Source organism: Etheostoma cragini, chromosome 24 (genome assembly GCF_013103735.1).
Source record: "Etheostoma cragini isolate CJK2018 chromosome 24, CSU_Ecrag_1.0, whole genome shotgun sequence".
Lineage (NCBI taxonomy): Eukaryota > Metazoa > Chordata > Actinopteri > Perciformes > Percidae > Etheostoma > Etheostoma cragini.
The window spans coordinates 2798005-2823051 of record NC_048430.1 but is presented as its reverse complement, the minus strand read 5'-3'; the positions used below and the strand labels follow the sequence as shown (position 1 = coordinate 2823051).

At 41.0% G+C, this 25047-nt stretch overlaps 1 protein-coding gene across 2 annotated transcripts; it reads left to right on the top strand.

Moving 5' to 3' along the window:
• The first annotated feature begins 1102 nt into the window (after positions 1–1102).
• Positions 1103–24347, top strand: LOC117939279 (heparan-sulfate 6-O-sulfotransferase 3-B-like). 2 transcript variants are annotated; one of them, XM_034864497.1, is made up of 3 exons: positions 1103–1112; positions 6566–7386; positions 22877–24347. In XM_034864497.1, the coding sequence occupies exons 2-3, from the start codon at positions 6851–6853 to the stop codon at positions 23643–23645; spliced, it is 1305 nt and encodes a 434-aa protein (XP_034720388.1). In that variant the 5' UTR covers positions 1103–1112; positions 6566–6850; the 3' UTR covers positions 23646–24347. The 2 variants fall into 2 exon arrangements, with proteins under 2 accessions (XP_034720388.1, XP_034720387.1); XM_034864496.1 differs by lacking the exon at positions 1103–1112 and having other exon boundaries at positions 6439–7386.
• Positions 24348–25047: the final 700 nt, after the last annotated feature.

Sequence of the window (25047 nt, the reverse complement as noted above, 5' to 3'; positions counted from 1 at the left end):
CTGCCATGTATTCCATATATTTATTTAATTATCTTTGCCTTAATCACAACTCAAGTTTCCATACACCTAAAAACATTTTAATTCCGGGGTTGACTATGTCAGCATTAGAAATGGGTTTGATGTTTTCTCAGAGTGAAGGAATGTTAAAAGATATTTACCAGCTGTTTTAGATGGTTCTTGCCCCTAACAACTTGCTATTCCTTTTATAAATCTGAGTTTGTTCCCTTATCATTCGCAACATTAAATCTAATGAAGTACATTGACTTCATCCTTGGGACTTTCAGCATTAAGGTCTTCTCCTGAATCAGCCACGCAACATTTCTTTTCCAGTGAATGTGACTAATGAATCTCTTTCAATGAATCTCTGACACATTACTCATGTATCAGGGCCAGCCATTCAGACACTTTTTAGAGTTTGAAGAAGTCTTTAAAAAAAAGAAGCCAAACACGACCAACAATCTTCAGTTTAGGCATTACGGGCCCCTAACAAACCACTAGCACAGAAATCAGGACCCTGTACTGTGCACATGAAGCCTCAGTGGCCCCCTTCCACTTTTAACGCATCCATTGCATGTAAAAATGCATTGGTTATGGTTATTAAGAAATTAAATAAAGTGTTTGTATTGCATTTAAGAAAGTCTGGACAATCTGAAATTTCAGCATATTTTAGGCCTCGTGAAAAGTGAGGAGCTTTTACTGTGAGGGTTTATGGGCCTTCAAGACAACATGGTTTGAGCTGCAGCGGAAAACTGCAGGGCAAGTTATTGGAAATAAAGGGTTTCAGAGGTACCATTTATGTGTTTGATGCGTTTGAAGGATTATTACAACATTAGGATGAAAACACAATCTCGACCCAACGTCTGTCACGACGAGTTAGCCTTTGGGGGCAAAGCCAATATTCTGGGGGTTCCAGGTGGTAGCTAGACAATATAAGGGCAAAGACTCCATTTTCAGTGCGCCAGTCATTAGTTACTGTCTGGATGACATTTGGACTTATCTCTGTGACACCTTTCTTCTATTTATTATTCTAAAAAGTGGCTTTTTACTGCATTCAAACAATGATCTTAAGGAAAAACCATGATACTCAGACTTGACAAACTAGATGGGACCAGGTGCTAGCCCAGTCTGCTGCAACATAGAAGCAGAATATTACACTACCACGCACACTGACTGCAACTACTGATAACATTCAGATGGACTCTCATCTACAGAAGCTAAATGTCCAACAGCCTTATCAGCGCAGGTTGTATGGACCGGTGCAATGGGAGTCACAATCTCAACCTGATGTTTTACTATCATCGCATCACAATTTGATGGAAAAGTGTAAAATAGCTTTCTGAAATTTGACACAAGGATATACACAACCTCAAAAGTAAAAAAAAAGAAATAATACATGTGATACTTGTGGTACGTTTGGCAGTGAAATTGCATAGCAGTTTAAATGAATCAACGCAGCCAGAAAAAGGTGAGCGTAATATTGGGGTACATACGACAATCACGCTTGACGAGTGAAATTACAGTAATTTACCCCCCTGACATTCATTCAGGGGCTGTAATCATCATCTGCTGGAAGTGACATGCGGGCCCTGTTTCAAGGAGACGATAAACATCCATCAGTGCTGATAGTAAAGACAGAAAAGTTGATCGGGCCGCCACCATACACCACCAACCATGTCCCCCAAAGCTTCAATTACCTGTTGGAGAGGAGGTCTGTGATACAATCTGCATTTTTCAACGCCCTGGCACTGTAGCAGAGAGTAAGCCATTCTGGGTTATTCTTTGTCGAGCTGCCAGGGTGCACAGCATGGGCCAACAGCTCAACAGCTCAACAGCTTCCTTTTCATGCGGGACCAAGTGGAGAGAGTGTCCCTTTTGGTTGAATGCTTTGGATGGAGCTGCGGTGGGATCCGGGCACAGGTTGGCTCGCTACCTTGGTTGCACTGCAGGTCTGTGGGCTTGCTGGTGGATCCCTGTGGAGAAGAGTTCCAACATATTCAGTCACTCGCGCCACATGCAGCTGAGGCAAACGGCCAGAGTTGTCAGTTCACTGAAACCAAAGGTGGCATCTAAAAATGTGATTTTACAATCTGGACGTTCAATCCTGCCAATTAGGAAATACATTTCTGCCTTCTATTGCAAAGCAAATGAGTATTGACTGCTAGGATGTTACGTTCTAAAATGCTCAATTATTAGATGAAGGTCAACAAAAGGTACACCGCTCCTTAAAGAAGATCTGTGACATATTTGAGAGAATAGCTGAATCCTTTTTTTTTTTTAAACGGAGAGGATTTAAAAGTGACCACTAACAAAACGTGTTAAGTTAGTCAATGTAAGCTTTTTTTCTTTTTGTCCAATACTTCCAGAGATATTGTGACAGCAACCATGTAACTCCAGCCAAGTTGTAACAGAACTGTAGCAGAATGCCTGCAAGGACACCATCATCAACATCTAGTCTAAATAAAATCCAATATGAACACTAATACAATAGTTTCAGCCCAAAGGAGCTACACTGTTCACAGTTTCACTCATTGTAAAAAGTCTCCAAATATGTTAGGCAGCAAAAGTAGCTAACAAAAGCTAATTAAACAAAGATACTGAATTGACCATGTTTAAAATACCAGCTAAACCTCAACATGTTAGCATGGCCACTGTGAGAATGCAGAAGTTTAGCTGAAACACAGAGGCACTAGCATGGCGGTACACTCTTATGTCGTTGCTGGATAAAATTCCGACTCATCTGAACATTTGGTTTGATTAGTGGCTGAAAAAAAACATTGTTTTAACATCCAGATAGTTAGGTTTTTGTTCGCTGGTTTCACCATTTGGCAACTTGGCTTTTTCTGCAGTCATTCCTGCATCTGGTGCTGAGGTAACTGGGACCAATTTCTGTCAACGACACAGAAAATCTGACAGCCAAAAGTTACAATTTAATGTGCTAAATTATTAGATGAAGGTTAACAAAAAGGTACACAGCTTCTCGGTGAAGTGCTTTTCTAAAATATTGCAAAGAAAAAGCTCTTTTTTAAACAAGAACTCAAGTAAGTAATTACAAAAGAAACTTCAGATATGGCCATTTCAACCCTAAAATTTAAGTTTTATTGTAAAAGTACAATTGTACATTAAAATGCAATTACATGCATCTGCCTTGGCTTTCGCAGCCCATAAAACTATACATAAATAAAAATAAATTAATACAAATACCCTGACAGTTTGCTGTTTCTGTCTGTTAATGCTGACGCGGCACCACTATACGGCATTCTGACTTTGTCCCCCAGTGGTTCCAGCACCTGTAACAGCTAATGAGTTTAACAGACTTCATGCTTGTAATCAGCATCAGGTTGCCAGTCAGCACAACAACCAAACCTGGAGGCAGGCAGCAAACCATCCAAGACAACAGGGAGTTAGGACACATACAGAAAATTAGGCAACAATTTCTGACACACCTCAGCAGACAGTCGGCCCATTAAAAACACAGGGACTAATGGGGGGGATGAGGAGCAGCTAAGCAGCCAGGGGACGATCACGTGATCAGTGACAGCTAGTGGGCAGGTGTGGCATGACAGAAGACACCACAGGAGAGGGCTAGCACACGGAAAAGCACGGTGGAACAGAGCAGAGGAGGCACGAGAGGAGGAAGAAGAAGCAGCTCTCGCCATGACAGCACGGCCATGTGCACGAGAAGACAGTTAACAGAGCAAGTCTGCATGATTGAGGCTTCGTTTTCACATGAGCACAGCTGCCACCTATAGATGTGATGATGATGATGTGATCAGATAAAGCTAGCAGTTTTGTCAAATTATGCATTTCACCCATTGTAATACTAAAAAAACAAATACATAAAAAACATCACAGATTAAGGTGCTGTGTCTTTACCTCTTTTTTTGCATAACTTTTAGTATGAAGGGAAAAAAAGTTTTTTCCGCTTAAAATGTTTTCCCTTCTTCCAGAACAGCAGTTATGCTGTACATTCTATTTGCTTTCCTTAATAGTGTCTCGGACTGCTCATTTGCTATAAATGCCCAGAAACTCAACTCACCAGAGGTCCCACTGCAAGAGTCAAAAAATGAACTCTGTCAACGTTTTTAAAATCAATAATTCCAATAAATACAAAATACATAAAAAGACAAAAACGTATAAACAGAAATCCCAAACCAATCCGATCCTAATTTCCAGCAAGCTTCAGTTCCATTATTGGGAGCCCTGTGCATTGCTGCAGCCGGCTGACTCAGCACTTCCCGAGGTTATTTCTCATAAGGCTTGTGTAGTGAGCGTCAGGGACCTCGTAAATATCCCAGCTGCACAGCCAGAACAACACAAGTCACACTTCACTGCACAAAATATCAATGCAGATTCTTACCCATCAGGGATTCTGCTCAGATTTTAATCAGCGTGCCATTTGTAGAAAAAGTTTTCTTTTGCAAAATGAGGACTGCATCATGTCATATCTGGAGGAGGCCTTACAGGTAAAGAGCACACTGACACAGGATGTTATCATCACTGGAAAAATTCTTCATGTCCAGCAGTTCACTTCTGCATGACCTTTAGAAAATAAGAAATTTTTTTGTACTGACACTTTCCATAACAGATTCCTTACATGCCCCAACTCCATAACCAGCCTCCCTCAGGAGGAAGGAAAGTGAGTCCTATTAAACACAAAGAGGAGTGAGCCACAGACCAAACTCCTATTTAGATTAATTCAATGTTTATAAGCAAGAGGGCAAAGTGCAGAAAGAGGATTGAATACAATACATACCAAAGTGCATCCTGTTTAAATCCCTGGATGGAGAGCATTTACTGAAGAATAACAAAAGCTTTTGATCAACGTAGGCTTAACAGAAATGCATTACTAAGGGATAAAATGTCTTTAGTTCTGGCCTGTAGGGTCCATATATTGTACTGCATCAAGTCTGTTGGCGGCCTCTGGAAAACCTATGTAAAACCGATTACTGACTTGACTAATTATTGACTTGACATGTTGGAAACTGTCCATGGTACTGAAATAACTGGTCAGGCTCGCCTGAGGATTTAACTCATTCCTGTTGTAAAAATATATTTAGTTCTAGCCTGTAGTGTCCATCTCTCTCTAACACACACACACACACACACACACACACACACACACACACACACTTGGAATCTGTCCATGGTGCTGAAATGGCTCGTAGAGCTCCCCTGAGGATTTAACTCCTTCCTGCTGGCAGTATAATTTAAATCACAGAAGTCAAATTTTCACAGTACTTCTTCATCTTACAAACATTCATATATTAAGACAATATCTTTATTGTCGTTCAGCAGATACACTCCAGTACAAAAGACATGAGCCCCTTATATCAGTATCAACATAATACATTATGGAATAAACATAACAAAATAAGTCAAACATAACATTAATATCACTGGTGTTTACATCATTCACGCTTTAAGTCCCAATACGTTTCCTAAAGACTATAGCATTGGAAGTAGTGATTTTCTGGCAGCAGTTGTTCTAGACGACTCAAATTGCCTGTGTGTGTGCGCGCGCGTGCGTGCGTGCGTGCGTGCGTGTGTGTGTGTGTGTGTGATTAGAGATGCGGTTGCGTCACCTGCTCGGCAGCCGGGACAGATGACAGACGCAGATGTACAGTCAAGCCAGCCAGAACCGAACCGGAAACATTATTGTTTGGTCTTCAAAATAAAAGCAAGCCTGAGCTTGAAGGGAATTATTTTAACTGCTAAATTATACTTAGTTTCGGCTCTCTGGTAAACGACCTTGGGGTGACATACATGCCTATACCAAAAATAATTCAGGGGTGCATTACTCTGGATGATTAGACACTGGGACTGGGAACTGGAAACCTGTTACATTTAAGAACAGCTAGTATCATATACTGTGCAATACTTTTTATATATTCAAGCTTTCTCACAGCCTATGTCTGTAATAGTTGACCTGATGGACAATAGTAAAACTTTACAGTAAAATAATTTTAGCTTGACAGTAGGGCCTGAAGTAGAGGCCCCACTTTTCAAACTTGTTGTTGGCTCTGACTCTTCATGCAGAGGTGGCAGTCCAAATGATGAATCTCCAAACTAGATCAATGCTGTCACTATGAGGTACATGCATTTCAACCAAGTTGGGATTTTTGTGTGACAAAAGCATAGCCATATATTGGCACTTTAGATAAATCGATTTGAATACGTTCATGAGGTGCAATAAAGTAATATTTGAGATTTACTACTTTTTTATCTTTCATTTTATAGTCACCCTTTTAAAAATGTTTAAATTTTGTTTTGAATGTAGACATTACATAAGACTGTCAGTGGTTGTTTATTGAATTGAAATTTGGAAATTTAGATATTTCTCTAATCGCGTTATACTATGTGAGATACATTTTGCAATATGTTCTAACATTTTTTATTTTGAAAGTCTTGGCAGGAAGTCATTGTGTGAATTGTGTCTAACTTGTCGCGGGTGCTCCTGGCTCAGATACCGATCAGCAGTTTGCCTTGGTGAATCCGAGCCAGAACGCTCCTCGCGCGGGGATGTGCCGTTCCGCACTGACGTCTCGTAAGGTGTCATTGCATGCAGTTTGACAGATTTAAGAAGAAAAAAAAAGATGTCTGAATGTTTTAGAAAATTACTGAATGTTTAGTGTGACAGCTTCAAGTTGGAGAAGTGGACCTGTTCTCGTGCCGGACGAGGCCAGTCCAAGCTGCCCTACAGGAAACCTGCCCGCGGGGAACTCCAGATTTTTAACAGACAGTAGCTCCGCGTAGCTGAAGTGAAGCGGCAGGATGAGACAAGGGGAAGAGGGACACGACTCGGACATCACGTTACCGTTTGTGCCGGCGGCGTGATTTACAGTTGCCCACCATGGAAGAGAAGTTCAATAGACTCGTCTTCATTCCCATTGCGGCCGTGCTCTTCTTAATGGTCGGCTACCAGTATGTGTGCCCGGCGGACAGCAACACCTGCTACTTTAGAAGTGACGAGAAGGGGCTTTTCCAGCGGTACTCATCAGGGTTTGAGTTAGTTTACAACGAGGTGGACGAGGACCTACCCTCCAAAATCACATCCAAATTTAACTTCACGGAGCGGGACCTGGACAGGCACGTTGACTTCAGCATCCGAGGAGATGATGTGATGGTGTTCCTCCACATTCAGAAGACCGGGGGGACGACGTTTGGGCGCCACCTGGTCAAAAACATCCAGCTGGAGCAGCCCTGCGACTGCATGCCCGGCCAGAGGAAATGCACCTGCCACCGGCCCGGCAGAGCCGAGTCGTGGCTCTTCTCCCGGTTCTCCACAGGCTGGAGTTGCGGGTTGCACGCGGACTGGACCGAGCTCACGAGCTGTGTGCCTGTAGTGATGAACAAGAGGGACAAGAAAAGTGCCCAAAAGACCAAAAGGTGAGGTGTGACGTGACCTGCAGGACAGGTCACGTCAATAAGTGGGCAGCCACTAACTCATTCATAATTTAAACAAAATAAATAAATGACTCCTTATTAATTAAACCTTAATGATTAACCACTCAGTATGATACCTCCAGGTACCACAATGCTTAACTGATGGTAGTGAATGCTAAACTAATCATTCATTAATGATTAACCTCCGCTCATTCCCCATGGTAGTGAATGCTTAACTAATCATTCTTTACCCATTCATTTAACACTAACTACCTGTTCTCTGTTTAACAGTAATTAAACAATAGTGCTTAATCGCAACCAGTAACTACTCATTAACTAACCATTCGTTACTCATACATTCCTTTCATTCCTCATTCCTTTAGCATTAACAACCTACTTTTTTGTGTGCCCTATTGTAAAGTGTTTCATTTAATCCGTGGGTCATTGAACAAGCAAGTTCAAAACAAGATGAATTACTACTGAGCAGTAATAAATCACAAAATACTTGTAAGTGTTAAAGAATTTATGAGAGTGCACTTCAGAATCCTCAGTATAATTGAAATGATTAGTCGATTCATTGATAAGTCAACTGACAGAAACGGAATGACAATTTTCATAATGGTTTGTAATGGGTTAATCAAACAAACATCAGGGGTTTGTCAGGAGATATGAGTGAGCTGTTAAGCTTCTTTTGCTTATCTAGAAAAACTACATCAAGGTAAATGGATTTTTTAAAACAGTGTAGGTTGTGGCACAATTTCCTCACTATCTTTCAGTTTCCTGCAAGGCTACTCATGCCACACATGTTCTTTTTGGCATGTAATGCAGGGTATAGTGCCGTTAAAGCCGCAGTATTAACACCAGCAGCCGTCTCCCCGGACACATTCGGAGGCAGCCAATAGACAGGCCGCCACCTCTACTGAAGGTCTTTCTCAAATTCCTGTAATTACAGCACCAATACAGCTCAGCTTAAGGGAGTAAATCACTTAAGAAGGACAGGGTCCTCCGAGGTGTGTCGCCTGCGTGTTTGAGCCAATTTGCCTTGCAGTTGGTCCAGAGAACAAATCTCCATATGTTACAGAGAGCAGTTAAAGGGGGGCGGGAAGCGCCTTTAAGAAGCCTTCCAGTCCATTAACTGTCCTCTGTGGCAGCCATCAGAATTAATTGAACACTTTTAAGTAGTTTTAACGAGGCGCCTCAGAGCCATATGAGCACTATGATTGAGTCAACAACACCCCAGTCAACACTTGTCAGTTCAATATAATAGTCAGGGAAGAAAAAAAAAAAAAATCAGCACTCATTTATATTGGCACTTAGCTGTGTACAAGGCTGATTGCAAGGCTGACATGAGTTGGATTCATTTTAAAAAGATGGGTCCAAATCTGGGCTATGCAGCAAATTTCCTGCTATTAAGTTTATTAAAGAGTCATGTTTCCACTCAGAGCTAATAAGCAGTGAATGAACTCTTGTGGGTGTTAATTTACAGATTTGTCTGTTGTTTATTACAGCAGCAGACCAAATCTGATATAATATGATACTGCACCAAGCGATCTTGAAGAGTACTCTCTGATAATGCAATACTTTTTTGATCCCTGTAGCAAAACACTATTTTCTGGCAGGTCAGAGGTCATCACAGCTCCTGAGCAGCTTTAGGGATTTCAGCGTCTTGCTCAAGTACACATTTGTATCTGCTGTTTTTAATGACCCTGATTAAGATGTTGAAACATATTTTTGACATGAAATTTTGTCGTGATTTATAAATTCTTCAATTCCTCAGGATCTCAGTAAAGTCTTGTGTGCACAGTTGACCAGATGCAATATACATATATATTTGGAGGAAGGTATCAAAATGTGAGCACCATGATTCATAACTCAATCTATACCCGTGAATTGGTTGGACAAATTATGAGTCATAACTCATTCAACAGCCACACATCTGTCACATGACGATGTAATTTCCCGGGGGATAATGTCTGGTTGATTATCTGTCCACACAGGGAAATAAAAACATGAAAAAGTTTAGCGTACCACATGGAAATAGACAGACACATTTAATGAAGCACTTCTGTCGTTTTGGATTAAAACTGCTGAATAAAGACAAGCCAGAGCTTATTGGGCACTTGATGATGTGTTGCCAACGGGTTTTAACATTGCAGTTTTATCAGACCTGAAAGGCCCTTGTCCTGTCACTTTGGGCGATGTAGCCCTTCCATGATGGACTGTGACGCACAGGAAGATGTGCATGGGTATGTGTGTCTGGATTTGGTGTTAAGACAAGTTACTGCCCAGCTTAATATAATATTCTATGCTACTCTGATCTATTCTGTAAAATGCGTGTGCTTCGGCCCATTAAAGAGAGAGAGAGATTACTTATTTTTTCCAATATAATCCCCATTGCTTTATACTGTACTTGGTACCTGAAGTCCAGACATAATCATTGAGAGTATTTCAGGCTGAACCAATTCTCTGTAGTTTATAAAGCACTCAAAAATGTTTTTTCCTAATCCGATTGCAAAACACAATCCAACTCAGTAATAGCGTGCTTTGAAGGATGACTCTCGTCTTATACAAGTCATATACAGCAATGGGAATGCAGACAGTCAGGGAACAAACGTCATGGGAATGGATGACGCCCACATCTATGTTGAAGCTACATCCTGCCAGGTGTGGTGCAGTTTGCAGAGTCTTATCCCAGCCCTCAGATCCTACACTAGTTTATTTAACTCTTGAGCACAAGATACACAACATGGCATTCCTACAAATCCCTTCCAAATAGTCTCTTTACTTATATACTGAAATTCCTACTTCACTACACACTAAATGCAAATTAATGCACTTTTCCATCCACTTCTGTTGTGTGTTATGGTAACAGTTTTTAGAAAATGTCTTACGATATACAGCATGTCTCTAGAAGTGTATTGTTCAACTTTTGTTTTTGGTAAAGAAGAAAAAGAACTCATATAAATACTCAGTACTATGGAATACAAATTGAACCAGCACCCATGTACCCAACCCATAGCATAACTATAGATACATGCATACAAATAATTACCAAGAAAATTAGAGAATTATCACTAATTAGCTCCAAGGTCATTAGACGATTTGGTATAACAACCAGTTTCGGCTAGTGATGCATTATGGAAATTAGAGGCCAATGTATTAATGAACCTTTGCCTAATCAGAGCAGATTAGTTGAATTTAGCTCTTGTTTAGATTCTTCCTCTATCCATTCACTCTTGACTTAACTTAAGCAGCACATAATGCCCCCCCCCCAATCTAGCCATCCAACCTTCTTCTGTCGGGCCATGTCGCCCCTAATACACAAACTTCAGCGAGAAAGACGTGGCTTGTACAAGTACTTTTTGATGGGCACACCATCGGTCAGGGGCTCCTGCAAGGCTTTGCACGCAGCATGAAGCCCCGGCATTCACATCGCAGCGGGCTACACATTTGCTGTACAAGCCAGATATAAAACCTCTTTCAATTGCCAGGCTGCCCTCTTCGTCCTCGACAGCCGACCTCACACTGAGCAGTCAGAGAGTGTAACATTATTACTGACCTCATTATTTCAGATTAGAGCAAAGAATGCAGGCTGGCCAGCACACAGATCATCCTGAGTCTAATTAGCCCAGTTCATTCTAGACACAGTTAAGGTGGTTTAAGCTATTCATTTGGAAATGGCAACCTATTGCTGGTGACTGCAATGACACTAAAGGCAGAAAAATATGCAAAAATATGCAGAAAGTTGACAAGGTTTAGTATTCACACAGGAATGGTGAAAAAGATGATTTTATCAATATGAAGTTTCCAAGATATTTGGGCTTTTTTTGTTTTCAATTGCTATACCATGTTTCACTGACATATTTAATAGACTATAAGGGCAAAATACATTTGGTTGCAAGTTTTGACATTAATCTCCCCTTGCAGTCAAAGTAAGTCAGTTTTATTCCTCTGCTAAAAAGAGACATATGCAGACATTTCATAGAGGGATGTTTATTATTGAGAAAATGTGTTCAGTTTGAAACAGAGTGTGTTTCTTAAATGCCTTAGGCGTAATACTGCCCTTTTACTGTCAACGTTGCTTTTGACTGTAATGTCAGTCTTGAAGCTTACACATCAAGTTAATTCAAACTGCTGACAGACCCACATTATTGTATAAACTCAATGTGACAAGAACGCTGATTGACATAAAAAATAAAAAAATGGGCCCTTCAGTCCAGAAGTCATTCAAACCGCTCCCAGTGGATCTGTGATGCCTTAAAGTGAGGACTATGGGATTTTTGAGAAAATAGCCCACACATTTCTTTGATTAAGGAAAAGTTGAGTTCATAAGCAGTAAAAAATGTCCTTGCTTAATTTGAAAAACTAAACAGCTAATGTTATCTAAGTGTAGGTAAATATCAGTGTGACAGACACTACTACAGAGTCAGAGGGCTAACTTTATGACTGGGCTCCACAGGTGCTACGGTTATGCACCTTACATCATGAGACACACCCCTTCGTGGGGGTTTCATGCGTCGGGATCTCGGCTGTCCCTGAACTTCTGTCACTTCCTAACAATGGGGACAGGAATGGAGAACTTTGAGGAGCTGCTGGTTTGCCATGAGGAGAAACCCCGCACGGAGTATAAAAGATCCAAATATTTCCCTTTCACAATTCGGCTTCTGCTTCGTCCAAGTGGAAAGCATAACTCAGGCTTTAGAGTACTGTTAACTAAATTCCATTAACCATTATCCCATCACTAGCTACAATTTTACATACAGTAGTCTCACTGTAAGGGAACTAAAAGAGGCAGAAGGTGCGTTGGATTCTGTACATTTTATGAGACAGTTTGCATTTCTCTCAAGTTCTGATTCGTCACTTCTTGTGGGTGGAAAGGTATGTGCACAGTACCTGACACTGGAGTTTTATTTTTGGCCTATGCTGCAGCATGATGCTGGGATATAGCCTGATAAAGCACTAGTCTCTTCAGGTAGCATTTAGCAGAGATGGGGACTTGAGTTTGAGACTGATTTGAGTTGCACTTAAGTCACAAACCCAGTAACTTCAGACTCAACTGGGACTCAAGATGCGGGACTCGTGAACAATCATTAAAGAAATGTCTGATAAGTGTTATTCCCCTCCCTGCGTGACCTATAACCTAACCAAGTAACACGTATTACATAATGTATCTGCTGCGTGCGGCCACATGTGAGAGAGGAAAACCAACATGTTGACCGCACCAGCAGCTGCTGTGCCGTTCATCATAAGCTTTGGCTCTAAAAACTTCATGCAACAAGGCCCAAAACAAAGTGTTGAATGCAAAATATACATGGACTCTAGCTCAGAGACTTGAGAGTTGACTTGGACTCTAGCTCAGAGACTTGAAAGTTGACCTGGACTCTAGCTCAGAGACTTGAGAGTTGACCTGGACTCTAGCTCAGAGACTTGAGAGTTGACCTGGACTCTAGCTCAGAGACTTGAGAGCATCTCTGGCATTTAGTTGTAGGTTTTGTCAAAACGTCCTATCCTTACACGACACTCTGGAGGAGGCGAAGGGAATGACGTCACATGTTAGCCAACAAGGTACGTATAGATGTTAAGTGTGCTCAGTTGTGTCTCTTCACACTTATGACACAACATATCCTCACCAGCCTGTCAATGACGTCTGGCTGAATGTATATGAAATGTAATTTATGCAACAGTCTGCAAATATCATGGGAAATGTGAGCTAGCCTGTGTCACTCCAATAGTTTTAAAAATTATAATATAACAACTTTGATCAATATTGTCCATAATCTCATGATTTACTGTCATAGTTTACTATTAGGACTTGTTTTTGCTTTCAAACTGAAATCACCTGCATCGTTATACATTGATGTTCTACGGTTATGAACTGCTCTTTCACTCCACAATGCATTTCAACACAATTCACACACACACTGCCCATTTTCTTTTCGCATTTGACACACTTTGACAGATCCCTGATGTGTGTAAGCTATTGAACCACTTAAAATCTGCATTTGAACTTAAAGCAAAAGAAAATGACAGCAGCTGCATGGCTGTGCAATCTGTTGCATGAGTGTGAATTTGATAATGAACTGATAATGATTTCCAAACCAGCAGTGGTGGATTCTGATGTTCTGTTTACAGCTCGTGTTGACACACTTATACAGGCAGCAAGGTCTTATGGGAAAATTCCCATACATCCTGCTAGTAATTACCACAGGTTCCTATGTGAAAACATTTATTATTTGGCAGCTTGTAAAACCAACGTGGTGTAAAAATATATGTCTTTTACTAACACAGGCTAAATGCCCTACTCGCCAATTAACTAATTTAGTTTAAAATACCCAGTACTACTAGTGCAAGATTTAACCAGCAGCTACTAAGACAGTGTGGGAAGGCATGGAAAAAATATAACGTTTTTATTTTGAAACAAGGCTTAATCATGATATTTTCTCATAGTTATATACAGTAAATTGCTTTACCTTGATCTTGTATTCCACTGCATAGTTTTTCAAAACAAAATGGGATTCAAACATAATCTGGTTATCATCCCAGGCCTGTTTTCCTAGTTTTGTCATTTGGATGATTGCTTTCAAAATGTCCTTGCTTACTACGTATGAGAAAATGTCTCGTAATCATGAATTAGTATCTTAGAGTTATTATATCTATCAAAATTATGAGATAGTATCTTAATTTGTGAATGTTTGAGAAAGAGTAAAAAGAGAGGGAGAGAGAGATTTGTTTTAAATCAGCTGTTAGAGATGTGCTGTTGGCATAATGGAGCTGCAGAGAGCTCAATATGGCAATGACCAGAACTAGCTAATAATGTATGCTACTTTGAATTCCTTTAATAGGACACATTTCTCTTAAAAAAACTGATTGTACAGTGGAGTATAGGATCAAGTTACTTACACACAAAGTCTGTTGTTTCTGTTAAAACAAACCCCTCAGAGCACTCCCTTCATGACAGTGAGCAGCGTGTTGCCTTCTTGTGAGAAATGTGAGATATTCAGAGGATCTTGGTAATCTCCACACTCCTTAGAGGGATTAGGGGCAGTCGAAGACAGGTTTTATTATATGGGGGAGGAGGAAGGGAGGAGGGCGGATTAATTCAGAAGTCTAGATTTATATAGAAACCCGTCGACTAGATTTAAGTTTTTTTTTTTTTAACAAAAGTGCGTTTGTTAAAAGAGAGAAACCATCACAGGGAGGAAGTCTCTGCTAGACAGATCATTATGCGTTATCCATCAAACTGCCTCTTGGTTTCTGTCTTGTGCCGTCAGACTTTTTGTAGGATGGATGGCAGATAAGACATCATGGAATGAAACTGTTCAATTGCATGGGAAATGCCTCAGATTGGTCAAAATATTTCATCTCTCTTCTAGGTGAACCTTATATAAGTGGGATCTAGCATGCTGCACCTTACATTTCATTTACATAGTAATAATCATAATAAGATGAGGAAGGATACAAGCTGTAAATCACTCACAACTTCCAAAAGTCCAAAGCAGCAAGAAAAACATGCAGCACTGTTGAAAGCAGCCTTCACATATTGCTCAAAAGTGGATTGCCTTTCAGAAATCCCTCAGTAGTTTGTGTGGGTAGATGTGACCTTTTTCAGAGTACATTCCCCCATTTATCCTTTCCATATCTACATGGACCTAGAGGACTGGTTGACACCTCACAAAGCTGCAAAGATTAAGATGTCAAGGAAAGGTTAAGGCTAAGCCCATAAAGCTGCACACGCCAGGATGTTTCGTGTGTGGATGTACACTACCCTTGACGTGGGTGTTGTTAAGAACAAAATGAACTCTGTTAAAATGTAGCTACCTGAAACGCAGCCAGAGTTTAATAAATATAGATGGATGAGTTTATCCTTGGGAGAAGAGTTTCTATGTAAAGATGATTTTGTATTTTAGTGAATGTTGGCTGCAGCTCCTCCCATAGGCTATCACCTACTTTACAGCAAAACCATATCTCACACCCTCGCTTGCCCAGACACCTCGTCTTTCCTGAATCGCTCTCGGCTCCCTCGTCTCCACATCAGCATCCCTGGGGCTTTTCCTTTATCGCCCAAAATAGCATCTCATATCTGCGACCAATGAAGATCATAGTGCAGCACCAGTCTCCTTGCTCATCCTGTCTCTCCTCACACTCTGTGCTTTTGTGGAATTTATCGAGTGATGTAACCTGCCGATATGCATTAGAACTGGACTATATTGTGGAGGGAAAGCTGTGCTACTGATAGGGCAGGGTACCAGACTTTGATACTTCATGGCCCCCTACCAAATTGCCTCCCTAGTTTAAAAAAAAATGCCTCGTCATTCAATAAATCTTATCAGCATCAGTGAGCCAATAAGCATGCTTGTACAAAGATCTGATAATGCTGGTGGTGCAGGCATGCAGGAAAAACACTACATTACGCACAGAGACTACAGTTTCCACCACATAGGTGTAAATCAGCTGAACGTTTTTTTAACGTGTAATGCTATAATTTTATTATATTGGTCACGAAACTTTATCAAATTCACAGTATCAGTTCCTGTATTGAATTTTTTTAACGTTACCCAGCCCTTGCTATTGACTGATAATCACAGGCTAAAGTGTTGTTTTTGTGTGTGTGCGTGCTTGTTGGATAGTGATCCCACTGTGCATAGATGGAAATGGGGTCTCATTTTGCCTGTAATTGGAACACAAAGATTAAATTAGTACAAGAGAGAGAATCAGATGCGTGAAAATGGATCCCGTCTGACTTCTTTTTCTGGAGACGGATGCGATGACACTCACCCGTCTCTGAGCAGCTGAGCAGCTTCTCTCAGTCAACTTGACAACATCCCTTTTAAACATGCAGACTAATTGCCAGCCTCATTTACTTTTTGGGAATTTGAGCCCCTCTGCTGTGTTGTAAAGCTTTTCCCATTTGTACGGAGTTACCCATTCACCCACAGTTAAGTTGGCTAAGGTAAAAATCAAACGAGGCCAATATTTGATGTGGTTATCCACAAAAGCCTTCCTGATCTAAGGGCTGAATGCTCTCCCTTTTTCAATGCTCTGTCAACACATCACACACTGGAAACATTGCCATTTTAAGAAGAGATTTGGTTTCATTTCTGGGCTTATTTGTGTAAAATCACATTAAATATCCATTACTTAATAAGCAAAAATCTTAAAAGTGTAGCTGTGCTTTGACTTACGAACTATAGAAGAGCATTGAAGCTGCGGGTTGTAAAACTAAAACAATCTGCTGAAACACTCTGTATAGTTGAGGTGAACTGCAGAGTCAGGTGATAAAATAAAATAAAAACCATAACAGCTGGAGCATTCATTCTTTTTGCTTTCACATCTTGTACACTTGTGATCTCTTGTACATTATGCCTGGTGCAAAAACCACAGATGGACTGTTCTATTGCAGATCAAAGTATGAAAACGGCTTTACAATCTGCTCATAAAAATGCAAAGCATATCTTAAAAACAAAAACAACGTTCAATTTACTGAGTTTTAAGTTCATTTTAAGCCTTTATTTTGATAGGACAGCAGAAGACATGAAAGGGGGAGGGGGGGAGATGACATGTAGCAAAGGGCCCGCTGCGTCGAGGGGTAAACCTCTATACATGGACACCCGCTCTGAGCTATCCGGGCACCTTGAGTTTTTGGAATTTAATATAAAATTTCACTTGTATTAATTATAGGGTTTATTGACTCAACCTTTTTGCTGAGCTTGTGCTGATTTTGGGGATATAAAGCATTTGAAGATACTCCAAGAAATGAAAAATAGATTGCACCGTAGGCGCTGGAGGACCGTTTCAATTGCATAGTTCAAATGGTTAAACATATTTATTGACTTGAATACACACAGTCCTTTTACATTCAAGTACATCGTTCTTTAAGTTGCTGGTGGGTTTATTTTAAATGTGTTTGAAGCCATCTATTTAAAAGTGATTTCTGTTCTTCAGATAACTGCCTCTTGAAGGCAGTGGTTAAAGGATCCCTTGTGGGCACAGAAACACCTTCAAAATGGATCTGCTCCAACTGTGTGAGTTATCAACACCCTGACTACAGTGTGAAATCGATGTGCAGTCCCGTGCTTGTTTTCCAACTGGCTCCTTCTCCCAACTTGGCAGATAGAAACGGCTTCCAAAGTGATACTTCATTGACGGCGCTCGTTGGAACAGTGGAGGGGGGAGGGGCGGGGGGGCGGCTGGAGCAGTGAAACCACTCTCCAGAAACGCCTCAACTAAAAGCCAACATGAGGTTTTTTCAATTTTTAAAATGTGATATAAATAAGATTGCTATCGATCCAGATTCTTTTTTTTGGGCTGCTTCTTCAGCATAAACAGCCTCCATCAAGGCTCTCATCATTAGACTTGACTGTGTCCTTGATGGGAGTGAGTGAATTAACAAGGCCTATATTGATCTTTTGCTGCCAGTTTCCTCTGTAGCTTTTTTGATGGTGATTTAGAGAGTGAAAGAGAGATAATTGGGGAGAGAGACAGAGAGAGAGAGAGAGAGAGAGAGAGAGAGAGAGAGAGAGGGCAATCAATAGTTTGCAAGTTTGCTGTTTTGAGGAAGGTGACAGGAAACGAGAAGGGCACAAACGAAGCGTTGGATTGATTGCTAGCTAAATATGACAAGCTGATTCAACATTTTAGGATTTGAAACAACTATGCATGATTACACAAACACACACATGTTGTGTTGCCAATGAATGTGCTATTAGGTGAGACAATCAGTTTCTTGTACATTTACTGAAAATCTCTCTGAGAACATTCGATTTTGGCCTCGATCAATCAGGTATCCAAGAGCATCGAAACTTGTTCCATCTTTGTCCTGTTCAGGCCTGAAAGACTAAAGCTATTTAGCAATGGCATGGAATGAACCGGGGCGGAGGGCGGATGATGTTTAGGAGAGATCAATGTTAAAAAAAAAAGGGTTGTTTAACTCAGGAATGCCTCAACCAACAAAATGTTCTCAACACTATTTCATCTTTGGAGATGCGGGGATTTGACAAGAACACTGAAGAGTTTAGAAGCACCAATACATTTCAAGCTGCTATGATCAATACTTTTATATCAACAATAAATCAAATTCCTACCTGTGATAAGAAGGGGATCACTTCTGGTTACGGACCCACAGAAAAATCGTCCGACACTGCCGTTCCCATTAGCTAGGAGTTTTAGCATCTTTAAGCCAATTTTTATTTTTTATTATTATTCTCACCACTCTCATCAGTGTTGTTCCTAGACCCACTGTACAACACTTTCCATCAAACAGCAGTTAACTATCTAGTGAAGAGAGCTGCAACAAGTCCAGATTTTGCTGTACAATACATTTTCAATCAAATTTAAAAAGATTTATTGATTACTTTTTCAAAAAATTAAACTTTTGAAGGAATTCCTGCATACATCTTTTGGTTTTTTCACTTTTACGTGAACCAGATAATGTAAGACAACAAGTACACACCCTATGAAGTAATCAAGGCCTCTTCATTTATTTATTATTTGAAAAATAAAACTATGTCACCTCTCATCATTTTTGTTGCTATGAACCTGTATAGGGCCAGGTGCCAACAACAACATAAATAATCAAAATAAATACTCCGACCAATAATCACTTTTAGAATTTGGCATATCTAAAACAAAATCAACGGTTACCAGTCCCACGCCTTAAGACATTAGCTAATGTTAGCAGTTAAACAAAGAAACCGTGGTTATGTAAAAAAAAAAAAAAAAAGACAATTATGTAATAAATGTTCCACTTGTAACCATAAGCTAATTTTTGCTAACATGCTAGCCATATCAGTGATAATACGTCAGTGGAGTTTTTTTAGCTTGTTTTCTTCTTTCAAGTGGACAAAACAAGCAATTCCAGGTTTAGGAAGAGCTTCCATTTTTAAGTGAAATGTTTCTATAGAAAACGTCAGATACCTGCAGAGCCCCTCCTACCAACCCTTACTAAATGCTGCATGAGAAATCCTCCGCCATTCCTCCAACGAGTAATTATTCTTGACCTTCTTAATCTTAGTCCTCTGTCCCTGACACAAGCAAGTGGAGAGCTTTGACATTTGCTGCTCTTTGTCAATAGGTCACAATGAAAGCATAGACGCAGAAAGGCGGGGGGGGTTGCATGGACATTTATTGATCTGGCTGTCTTGTGGTTAGCTGTACAGATGGATGATAGGCACAGGGAAGAGGAGAAGACTGAGCTATATTCCAGGAAGTACAACAAAGGCCGCTTTGTGAGGCACTTGTGTGTGTCCATCCATCTAGTGCTGTCCGTATAACCCGACGAAGATGGCAGGGTAATTCACTTTGCTTCCACTGTGGAAGGCCATTATCTCCGGGTGGTGGGCCTGTCTGCGGGTGTGTTCTGCTGTGATATCATCATGGCACTCACTTAAGCATATATCACAGCTGATTGATATCTGCCGTCTGGCAATAATTGCTAAATTGTGAACCTTTTAGAGGCTGTGTCCTCTTTGCTCAGTAACACAGCTTCCCCCTCAATCAATCTGATTTCTCAGTTTGGCTGTGAACTCGAAACAATCACAGCTGTACTAATGCTCCCATTGTAAAAAGGCCAGTTTTCACAGCTAATATCCAACAGAATTAGAACAAAAGGACTTAACTCATGGCAATCAATGCATTTTAACAGTTACAAATCACAAATCACATACCATACCATCCTTAAGCATAGTTGGATATATTTCAACAAAGTAGAAAATTTACTGTATGGGCTCAAAAATAAAACAATATTTTTCTACGTGGAAATATATTTATAAAAGTGGGGTCGTCCTGTATTCCAAGTTCTAGACTTTTAAGTGTTAATATAAATTCACAACAGCAGATGCTGCCAAATAGTGATCCAGGAGGCATTTCTTTTTCTGTCTGACCTGAGCCCAACGTAGTTAGCGTAAACCAAAGCACTGAGTTTGTGTTATGCTGTCTAGAGTGCGTCTCTCCATGAGTTATCCATATCCATCTCTCTCCCTGGAGACGCTGCTGCTGCTGAAGCTGTCAGAACGTTTGACATGAGATGCATTGCCGAATTGCTTTCAAAAATATGCTTACCAGTAGACTACCAAACCATAAGTTGTTCATTTACAAATGTGATTACATTTTAAGCTTAATTTAAATGATCCAGTTTCATCTGAAAGATATTGAAAACATGATTTTATTTAAAAGATGTTAATAACAGCCTACCTTGATTTATTCAATGTGTTTTTTTATCGTTATTTTTGAATAAAATATATCTTTACAAAAACAAGATTTGATCTTCAAAAATGTTTTCAATAATGAGTCTTATAAAAGAATTGGGTCTTATGAGGGTTGTCTTATTATACTAAAAATACAGTAAACATTTATTCCAAGAATGACTTTGTGAATAACTCTGCCTGCAGACTGAGAAAAATACCTTATCAGTTTCTTTCAAGAAATGACTGCAGTCAAGGCTTTGATGCAATTGAAGCTTTTTAAACTTTCCTTTTACGCTATCCTTTATGAAATGCAATCAGGGAGATAAGCTTTTTCTTGAACCATAAATAGTTAAAAAGGACTCCAATGCATATTTTATATACAAAACAAGTAAGATAAAAAACAACATAACTTACTGACAACAGGCAGGCAGTCCAGAGTGGCGAAGGCAAGGGGTCATCATCAAAAGTAGCAGTAACAGCTAAGATCGCAGCAAACAACTGACGGACTGGTACGCCGAGGAGCTGATGAGGAAATATGGAGCAGGTGTGCAGGTGTGTGTGGAGGTCAGGTGATGTTGAAAGGTAGGAACACACCGGGGGCAACCGCAGGACAGGGAAGGAATTACATGTTCCGAAATGACAGGAGACATTAGGGAGTGTGTGGAATAGATTTTTCTCTATTTTTCTTAATTTTTTTGCTGGGTGTTTTTCTTTTCTTCCCGAAATGGATGTTGGAATTCAACCTTCACTTTTGAGATGAATTTTATAAAAAATAGATCAAAATAGTTGCAACAAGAATATGGCTTTCATGTGTGCTCTTAAAGGTGTGTTTTGCCATTTGCAAAGGACAACAATGATGTCAGCCTAGAGCTTCATTTTCTAATCATATTTTTTTTAAGTAGCTAATTTAGGACCAATATTGTGTCCTATTTGAGAAATAGAAGAGATGTGATTGGACATTAACTCTGGCGAAGAGGAGCAGCAGGACTGCACTAAATGTGTCATAGAAACATAATATGATGCCAAATCAGCCTCACATATCGCTGACTGTTCTACTAATCAGTGTTGACTGCGGTTGTTTATAGTTTGGACATAAGTTATCAGACTGTAGGCTTTGTATGGGGATAAAAAGGGAAAAGGATCACTCTTGTGATTGAGCAGCATTGCTGTAAACTGTCCTTGAATCTGAATTCTTTATTTAGCTGTTGAATGAAAGCTCCCAGAAAATAAACTGCAGCCCTGAGGAATGAAAGAAATAAAATGTTCAGCTTTTTATCTGGCCTTTATATGTTGTTGCTGTCTCTTACATCACAAGGTCACGGTGATCTTTGCGCACAAGATGACCATTTTCCATTTCACTTTTATCTATGTTGTTTTCCTTTTACGAAAAAACACTTTTGCAAATTCTCTCGCCGCTGACTCCTTCACTCACCTTAGCTCACTGTGATGCCAGTCATCTCTGAACTCAAAAGATAAGAGCGGAAAGCTGAGTTTGTTGAAAGGTTTTTAAGGCAGCTGTGTTACAGCAGTTTTTAAAGCGCCGTTCTTGGCATATCAGAGCCATCCAGAAACACGAAAGGTGCTGGAGACGGAAAAAAACTCATTACCAGAGGTAGGCAGGAGCAAACCGGCGGGACAAAAACTAAAATAATTGCACATCTGCAGGATATTAAATGCTATACCTGTTTGCATTGCTTTCTGTGTCATTATTTTTCTAACATCCTCAGACGCACTCAATAATGTTTTTCATTTAAACCCTAATCACACTCCCTGCACTCTATATACTTCCAGCGCTGTGGTTTGTCTACCTGTTCATATTTCTTTTTTAACTGCAGCAGGAAATGAGAAATTTGATGTATAATGTCATCTTGTACACAGTGTTAAAGATGTAGCATGTGGTGTTTTGCCAGACAGTTTTGTTCAACCTTTGTCATTCACTGCACTCACATCTAAACATAATACTTGTAATTTAGTTACAGAGGTTTTAAAAAAGAATGCTGGGGTGATAAGACTGAACTAAAATTCATATAATCTATACAAAAGTAAAAATTTAGCTTACTGCCTCTTGGTTCCAGCACTTCCCAATCAACGTCTATGTGAGTAGCCGTGCAATGCATTCTGGTAGTGCAGGGACTTAGGAGATGCGGGGCGCAGAGTCACCCGCTCCTCTTTTGCATCAAGTAGAATCCAAGCTACTGTATGCAAATGAGGAGCGTCTATCTCAATCCCAGAATTCCTTTAAATCACAGAAAGACTATCTGGACACAATGTCGTTGAGCTCATCTTATGTATCTCTTTATGTGTCTCCGCAGGAACTTCTACTACATCACCATGCTACGCGACCCCGTGTCACGCTACCTCAGTGAGTGGAAGCATGTGCAGCGTGGGGCCACCTGGAAAACTGCCCTCCACATGTGTGACGGCCGCCCGCCCACTCAGGATGAGCTCCCCGCCTGCTACAGCGGCGAAGACTGGACCGGCGTGCCCCTGGTGGACTTCATGAGCTGCCCCTCCAACCTCGCCAACAACAGGCAGGTCCGCATGCTGGCCGACCTCAGCCTGGTGGGCTGCTACAACATGTCGACGGTGAGCGAGCTGGAGCGCGGCCGCGTGCTGCTCGCCAGCGCCAAGGCCAACCTGCGCAACATGGCCTTCTACGGCCTGACGGAGTTCCAGCGCAAGACGCAGTACCTGTTCGAGCGGACGTTCGGCCTGCGCTTCATCCGGGCCTTCACGCAGATCAACAGCACACGTGCCGCAAGCGTGGGCATCAGCGAGAAGGTGCGCTGGCGCATCGAGGGGCTGAACGCACTCGACGTGGAGCTGTACGAGTACGCCAAGGAGCTGTTCCTGCAGCGCTACCAGTACAACCGCCAGAGGCAGCACCGGGAGGAGCGTCTGCGGCGGTGGCGGGAAAGGCAGCAGAGGCAGCGGCTGCACAGGACCTATCTGGCCGAGCTGTGGAGACTGGGAGGGGGGGGAGGAGGAGAAGGAGTGGGGCCGGGGGAAGAGGAGCAGGCAAAGGGGCTAGAGGAGGTAGCCACTACAGAGGACTACAGCAGCCAGGTAGTGAGGTGGTGAGGAGGGGGGGGGGGGCACAGAGACTGAAACACCAACGAACTGACTGTTTGATTCATTGTGCTTTACTCTCCGCTGTGAATCTGCCAAAAATCCTCCTAGCTCTTTGTTGGACTGCCGAATGGTGTCTTAATATTTATGATGGATGTATTTGTCATGGCAACATAAACATTTTGTATCTTACTTCTTCTTCTAATGGCTTATTTTGGCACTGCAGTTGTGACTTGTATTTATTTATTCATTAGCAAGTGCTTTGAATGTCCTCAAAGCAGAGAAAATGTTTCCTTAATTCGATAAAAATTACAACTGGGAAAAACAATGTGCTTCATGAGGAAGGGCAATTTTAGTCTATTTAAAAAAATGCAGGAGGACTTAAAGGATCCTCTGTGTCATGTTTGTGATCTAGCGCCGTGTTGATCAGTGAAATCTTGTAGTTACTCTGTGGTGTTTGGCTTCATAAGAATATCAAAGAACAAACAGTCTGCAGTGTGTTCCCCCCCTCCCTGACTGATTAAGCTGCACTCTACAGAAAGGCAATTTCTCGCAGGAAATGTGTCCAATAAAAATATGCAGCATCCAGTCATGTAAATTTGTCCTTGATGGACTCTCTCTCTCTCTCTCTCTTTGGTACGCATGTGTACGTGAATGTGTTCTACCTTGCTCCTTTTTTCACAGCATGTTCTCACCATAAAAATCTGAAATCTTCATGCGGTGTGCCAACTTTTTCCATATCCACACACGCACAGACAGACACTCTGACGCACAAGGAGAAGAGCTGCGGGCCTGAAAGACAGGCTGTCAGAGCCAGTTTCAGCGCTCCTACATCACAGAAAGAGAACATTGGTATTTCCTCCATTAGGGCATTGATCATGCGCTCTTTGATTCCAAATTGATCATTTAAAGTTCAATTGACCATTACTCTGTCACAGCAGAAAACGGAAGAAACCAATTGGCTTGCTGAATGCTTCTTCCTCCATAATCTGACAAGCATACAGTACCTGGTTTCATTTGCAATCTGCTAAAAAAAACTATACTTCAACACATTCCTACAGACGTGCCTGTGAGATGTTTGGAATGATTTCTTATTAAGTTCCCATTTCTGGAAAATTGTGGCTGTGATAAGCACTTCCCGACCACTCGGCGCAGACGTTTTGTTCATGAGAAGGAAAATGAGGATGAGGAGGAGATCAGTCAGGAGGCAGAAAGGAAATGGCTACGTCCACGGACCAAAATAGCCCCTCCATCCCTAGCTGCAGTCTCTATTCTACTTCTAATTCTCCCAGCATGTAACAGAGAAAGATTAGAATTATGTAAGCCTTTGATAATTACGCTGGGTTTTACTTCTCTGTGTACTCATGCACAGAGAGAAGTGACGCACACCTTAAACATGTTACATCAATTGCAT

Excerpts from the sequence above, each read along its gene's own strand:
- LOC117939279 (XM_034864497.1), top strand. The coding sequence starts at position 6,851 with ATGGAAGAGAAGTTCAATAGACTCGTCTTCATTCCCATTGCGGCCGTG. Across the intron at positions 7,387-22,876 it reads AGTGCCCAAAAGACCAAAAG|GAACTTCTACTACATCACCA; the intron begins GTGAGGTGTGAC and ends GTGTCTCCGCAG.